Consider the following 6,793-nt stretch of genomic DNA (forward strand, 5'->3'; position numbering starts at 1 on the left):
TTTGTTCTTCTTACGTTTACTAAAGGTGTTCAACTGAATCTCCTATGCCGAAAATTATATTATATGTATATAAAAAAATAATTCCACATATAAGTTGTAAAACTACCTAGGCATAAGAAAGCATTTTGCAGTTGAAAGGTTTTTTTTTTCGTGTTTTAATAGTTTGTTGTATGTTTTCTTGGTTGTGAACTTTATCTTTCTGACTCTCTCTCTCTCCAAAATATGTCTTATCAACATTCTCTATACGCCATTTCATGTTAATTTCTTTTTCTAGTAATCTGTTTGACCAAGAAGCAAAACTATTTATTACTATATGTAAACCAACTACTTTATCTTTATAAATTGAATATAGCCCTAAACCACAAGAACAAATTTTTCACAACGGTACTAACAAGAATTCTTCCTAAACAAAATCATTGAACACACAAAACAAAAACGAAATTAAATCAAAACATTTCCTTTTCAATTCTAATATAGATTCCATAATATATATTCTTCATTCAAGAGAACAGATATCTTTTACATTACTGCGACATTCACATTCTCTCTCTGCAATCTATCCTAATTTTTACCTCTTAAGATAAAATTTAGGAACACTAATTTACCATTCCGAAATTCTCATTTATATTTTCTTCTTTTAATCAAGGTTCCTTTGGTGTTTTGTTCGATCTAATTTGGTGCAATATACATTAATTTTGTGGGATTCGTGGGGTGTTAGGGTTGGCCGAAGCCATTCGCCTAATGTCAAAATTATGCAGCGGATGGCGCAATGAAACAGTGCACTGCGCCAGCCTCAGACATAGCAGCTGCAATCAACGGCTGCAAGTTTATGGGTTCTGAATCCGATCCTTGATTTAGGGCCACCAGTTTCTTGTAGTCCAACGACTTATCCTCGTAAATGTCCCACCATTTCTTCACCAGCATTTTTATGTCATCTCTTTGCATGTTGTCTTCCTTGCCTTTGTACCTCCATGGCTTTGATCCCTTTAAGATCATCATAAATGCACATGTAAATTGACAATATCAACTACTCCCTCTGTTTCATTTTATGTAAAAGGTGTTTTGACTATATAATTATGTGATCAAGGTTAAAATAAAAAAAAATAAAGTAAATTATTGCTAAATATATTATCTTTTTCTAAACATACTAAAAAGTAAAACGTCTGTCACATGAGGGGTGACTAAATTATTTTCTTTTATTAACGTGCCAAATTAAATTAATGTAGTATGAGAAAATAATGATTGCATGTAGATATTGCAAGTAAAGTATAGGATATACGTACCGCTGCACAATAATGTACAACTTTCACTTCAGCCAGTTTAACGTTCTCCGGATGACGCCATAACATTGCTAGAACAAGATTGTAATCTAGAGGTATTGGTTTGTATATATTCTTGAAATACATGTTCAGGAAGTCCTGCAAATTCATCATGTCAATCAATAAATTATATGTTCTAGAATAAAGTAATCGTTTACCAACTATACATTGTCTAATCAAATTTTCTCGCTCAATACGTTCCTCAAAAAGTTAAATTCTTTTCCTAATTAACTAAGAGATCATGATGGAATTATCACATATGAAATTAAGCATAATTTGACAAAGAAAGACTTCTTTTGTTTCAATTTATTTGTCTTAATTTGAATTGACACAAAGTTTAATAAGGAGCTGAAGTCTTTTAAAACTTGTGATCTTAAATATATATACCATAACATTTGCCCGACTATGAACTTATAAAACATGTGAACTTAAACAAGTCATAACATTTGTGTGGTTATGAAAACTTCCCATTAAGGAAATATAGAAATACGATAATCTTTTTTAAACGGACTAATAAAAAAATAATGTAAATCTTTTTGAAACGCATGCTTCTCCCTCAGGATGTAGGACAACGGATGCAATGACATTTAAGCAGTGGCGAAGCCAAAAATTTCATTTAGGATGTTCAAACTTGAAATAAGTAAAAAAAATTCAGATAAAAGGTATTCAATATATGTTATATACCATTAAAATCTAATATTTTACCTATATATACAGTGTAATTTTTCGACGAAGGGTGGTCAGTTGACCACCTTTAACTCTATCAGTTGACCATCCTTAACTCTATGTACCTTCGCCACTGGCAATAAGGAGTGAAAAGTTACCTGCTCAGCAAAGGGAGTAGGAGGAGTGATCTTAAGGGTCTTCAAGAGATCTTGATAACTGTCAAGGCCTGGCTCAAAAACGAACATGCCGGCGTTAAAATAAAGTGAAGGTGGCTGACCAAATTCCTCATCATTATTGGGCCATTTGACCTTATCAGGGCACTGCTGGCAATAGCCAATCTTGTATTGTGGCGTGTGACTCCATGTCTTCTCACAAAAACAGTCCATCACCGCGTAGAAATGCCCGTCGGCCAAATCAAAGAGATGATCAATATTATCATACACCTGAATGTCACTGTCTAGGTATATCATCTTCTCGTACTCCACAAACTGGATGCAACCACACAAACATCCTTATTTAATCAATATCACAGATCAAATAATATAGAACAAATTATAGATGAGATCTAAGGAACCAACGACCCAATGATAATCTGTACTCCATCCATCTTATTTTATGTGAAGATGTTTTAAAAACTAAGAATTTTTTTTGACACACAAATTAAATATATGGAAAATGCCAAATTGACTTTGGTATCTGTACTAATTGAATGAGTGGTTCATTGCAAAAGCTTTATGTCTTTTTATTTTTTCTCTCATAGTAAAAAATAAACTTTATATCAAAATGAATTCAAACAAATCATTTATTAAGGGTAAAATTTGAATGTTAAGTTTCAAATAATTTCAAATGGAATAGGACAGATGGATTAGAAGAACTAATGTTTAATGGGAACAATCTAACACGTGTTCTAAGATGATCCTAGTTAGTACGTATAATATATACTAGTCTTAGAGTACGCGCATTGCGCGTGAACCTCATCTCAAAAAACAAAATTTTAAAAAAATCTCATATGCATTATTTAAATTAATGTATAAGTTTATATAAGTAACGGCTAACAAAAAAAATATAAAATCATGAGAATGATGATAATCAATTCTATTTAACTAACTCAATAAAAGAAGAAGCTTACCGTATCGAAGTCTTCAAAGTTCTAAATTTTAGTTATGTGAAAAAAAAATTTATAATTATAATTATGATTTTTTCTGGCATGAATTCATTATGAATTGGCAAGTTTTATGTTGGCTGGCCACCTACCACAATCCTCTTCCTTTATGCTGGCTTGGAACTAACAATGTTAGCGAGCTCACATAGGCAGAATTGGGATTGAGGCGTTATGTTGTTGTTGTTTTTGTTGTAGTATTTGACATGAAAATTATTTTCTGAACGATTAAAAAACTATTTTTAACTCGTATTATATGTGTGTGTGTGATCCTTCAATCACACTCCATCAAAATTATGGTAGAATTTAGTTAGTTTAATTTAAAGATCTAAATATTAGAAAAAGTTTAAATTTTAATACTAAGTTTTTAACATATATTTATTTGTTGAAGGAATAATTTAGCTTTTTTAAATGTATAAAAGCGGCTATGTCAACCAACTTCAACTTTGTGGGCATGTAAATTTCTCCATAAATTTGTAGGTTGTTAGGTATCTTAAATATTTTTACTTTTATTAGATTTATTCTAGAACTTTAGTAGTTATTTTTAACTTTCAGTATATTTATTTTTTTAGTATTGACATATAATAAGTAACCAAACCAATAATTTTCAAAAGTAATTATATGTGTCTAAAGCCAATTAAAATCCCCGTCGATTTTCATTAAATAAAATTGTCGACATTGTTTTTTCTTTTATGCTTTATACATGTTTTGATTTGTTTGTGTCTTGGGGTATAGTCATATTTATAAAATAAATTATATGCATACAATGTATGTGAGGGGGTTAACTTTTTTTAAGTTAAAGATCACTTTTTTTTATGTGGAAGAAACATACTCATAGAGGTAAGACATGCTAAAGAAGTAGTTATTTTACCGAAATTCGAATAAGTAATGTATTTATATAAGTTGATTTTTTTGGGAGTTCTTATGTAGTCCAAATAAGGAAAGACTTAATCGTCAAAATTTTATTAAATTTCAAAGTCCTAAATATTAGAAAAATAAAGTAAATAACGATTTTGTCTAATGTAAAATTTATTTTTAAAGGGTAAAAAAGACGAAAAACATTTCGTTAAAGGCCTTCGTATTTTTAATATAGTATAGATGATGCATACCTCCCATATACGAAGCTTGAAATAATTAATGACTTAATAAGACATGATAAATTTAATTTTAAATTTTTTATTTTGCTCTGAGATGCTTTTTAATCATATAAATATTTTCAATTTTTTTTTCAAATCATAAATTTTATAGAAGTTTCTCTTTCTTTACCGCCACATAAAATAGGACAGTTTATTATTCATACCTTCCATATACGAAGCTTGGAATAATTAATGACGTAATAAGCCATGGCAAATTGAGTTTGATTCTCAGGTGGATAAACGGGCTCAATCTCCCTCAAGATACAACCTTGAGCTTCCAATATACGGCGGTGCTCCTCCGGAACATCCGGAAGCACCGCCACCACGAGCGGATACGCAGTATGAACCTTCCTCAAACCCTTAGCCAAACCAACGACTCCCTTCACGTAATCGCCATTTCCAGCCAAGAACGTAACATACGCCCTGTTTGATGTAATATTATTGGTTAGAATCGTTGGTTTTACCATTTGTCCTCTCACTGACACAATTTCCGGAGCCATAATAACAATCTTAATTAATTTGGACAAGAAATTTGAGTTTCTGTCTTATATATATGTGTTACAGAAGATGTAGTTTCACTAGCACACAATTACAACAAGAAGGAAATTACGTAAGATAAATGTAGGGTTATAAGGAAGGTGTGTAGGAGAAGATGAGAGAGCAGAGAGGCCTTTGAGCTTTTGTTTTCCGCAGAAGTTCTTAGGGTCGTTCTGATCTGAGGAATTTTTTTGGTGTCAATGCTGTATAAATAGGGTTATTTGTTAGTTAAAATAGCAAGTCCCTAGCAATGGAGGAGAATGAAATTAGGAAGGGAGTCGATAGATAAATTTTGGATTTGTGTGGTGTTTAGTATAATTAGATCCAACGGCTGATAGTGAGGATCACAGGAAGGTTCAGAAGAAGGGAAGCCACTAGAAGGTTCTTTCAGTATCAAGAAATCAGTAATCTATTGCTTGCCTTAAAAGTTGTATACTTTGTATAAAGTCATCCCACTCACTTACAATGAGGCCTTCTTCTAACTCCATATTAATTTCAAGCGTTGTTCGAAAGTATTATTTTATTGTGATAACTTTTTCCGAAAGTGTTTTATACGACAGAAAAGGTCGTGAAATACCCATCTACTATTATAAATTATTTAAAATTATCATCATCTATATTATTGGCTCAGAAAAAAACTGTACCGTCTTATTATTGAAACATATGTACCCCTAACTTGATGGGACACGTGATACCCATTCAAAGGTGTTGGTCCATCCGGTTTTATACGACCCGCCTCACTACCCCGCTGCCTGACCCATCCTACCGTATCCTTCAATTAAAAGAAGACTGATGTTGTGCTTAAAGTATATATATTTGTATGGATATCACCTGATATCTTGCTTTTGTTTCGTGGATTTAGGATGTGAAATGTGTTTATTTATGTTAATTTGATGTGTTTTCATGTTTAGGAATGATCCAGGAGCAATCGGGGGCGGGATGTGCAATACTAGAGCCAAAACGGCGAAAACAGGAAAAGGGCATATTTTAGGACCACAGGTGGCGCCCAACCCTACCTGTGGTGCCAGAAGCAGAATCTGAAATTTGGCAGCGCTGTGGAGGGCGCCTGACGCTAGCTAGGGCGCCAGTGACGTGAATTTTCTCCAATTTCGTCCGGGATAAGATTATTTCGGCCCTAGAAGTACAACACGTATAAAAGAAAGACTAAACTTATTTGTGAAGGGGAGACGCCACTTGGGAGGAAATATACACACGAGAAACATCCGGGAGCACAAACATCTCAAATTTCTTTATCTTCACCAGTCTTTTAAATTATTCAACACTTATGCAATTGTTTGTTAGTATCATGAGTGGCTAAAACCCCATTGTTCTGGGGTTGTGATTTAGCCATGAATATTGTTGTTTAACGTTGACTCAAACTTGATTACAATTCACTAATATATGGTTGTTTCTTCAATTCTGTGATTAATTGCTTAATTGTCTGGCCAGCAATTAGGTTCTATTTACTATCTATGCTATGCTTGGGAAAGCCGTATTTAGATTAGAGAAGAATTGAAGAGAGCATGATCTTAACCCTTGGGGGGGGGGGGATTTGTGGTTAGGATAGAAATATACCTAGTCACCATGCTTAATTAAATATCGTAATCTTAATGCGTTCTTAATAGATTGATTTCATAGGAATATAGGCGTTAATCTATTTTGAATAGGCGAGTAGTACTTCGGGAGAAGGTGATGATAGGCTATAATTACGTATTTTATTCGCTTATTACACTCAAATTTACTGCACTTTAATTGAGTTTGAGCTTTAATCGCTAGTGCCTTGAACTAATTGTGTGTTTTATGCCTTGGAGGAGTGATTTCGAGCTATGTAGATGTTATGGAATGAATCCAAGTGGTTTGGAGCTTTTAAGTCTGAGTAAAAGCCCAAGGAATTAAGCCGTGATCGTATTCGTGGATCAACGGATGATAGAGCAACAAAACGCAGAATCGAGTAGGCATATTGTGTACTGTCTAGT

The 6,793-nt window shown here is 33.0% G+C and overlaps 1 protein-coding gene across 1 annotated transcript; it reads right to left on the reverse strand.

The window, feature by feature from the left end:
* Positions 1-441: 441 nt before the first annotated feature.
* On the reverse strand, positions 442-5,003 carry LOC104237001 (galactinol synthase 1-like). The gene is made up of 4 exons (XM_009791058.2): positions 4,445-5,003; positions 2,144-2,473; positions 1,284-1,418; positions 442-984 (listed from the first exon to the last, which is right to left on the reverse strand). Exons 1-4 carry the CDS (start codon positions 4,778-4,780, stop codon positions 751-753), a joined length of 1,035 nt encoding a protein of 344 aa, XP_009789360.1. The 5' UTR covers positions 4,781-5,003; the 3' UTR covers positions 442-750.
* Positions 5,004-6,793: the final 1,790 nt, after the last annotated feature.

The sequence above is a fragment of the Nicotiana sylvestris genome, chromosome 2 (assembly GCF_000393655.2).
Source record: "Nicotiana sylvestris chromosome 2, ASM39365v2, whole genome shotgun sequence".
Classification (NCBI taxonomy): domain Eukaryota; kingdom Viridiplantae; phylum Streptophyta; class Magnoliopsida; order Solanales; family Solanaceae; genus Nicotiana; species Nicotiana sylvestris.

What these genes read in the sequence shown, in the direction of transcription:
- LOC104237001 (XM_009791058.2), bottom strand. Translation starts at nt 4,780, where the DNA reads ATGGCTCCGGAAATTGTGTCAGTGAGAGGACAAATGGTAAAACCAACG. An exon ending in CTACTCCCTTTGCTGAGCAG is followed by an intron (nt 1,419 to 2,143) that starts GTAACTTTTCAC and finishes ATGAATTTGCAG; the next exon opens with GACTTCCTGAACATGTATTT. An exon ending in TTGTACATTATTGTGCAGCG is followed by an intron (nt 985 to 1,283) that starts GTACGTATATCC and finishes ATGATCTTAAAG; the next exon opens with GGATCAAAGCCATGGAGGTA.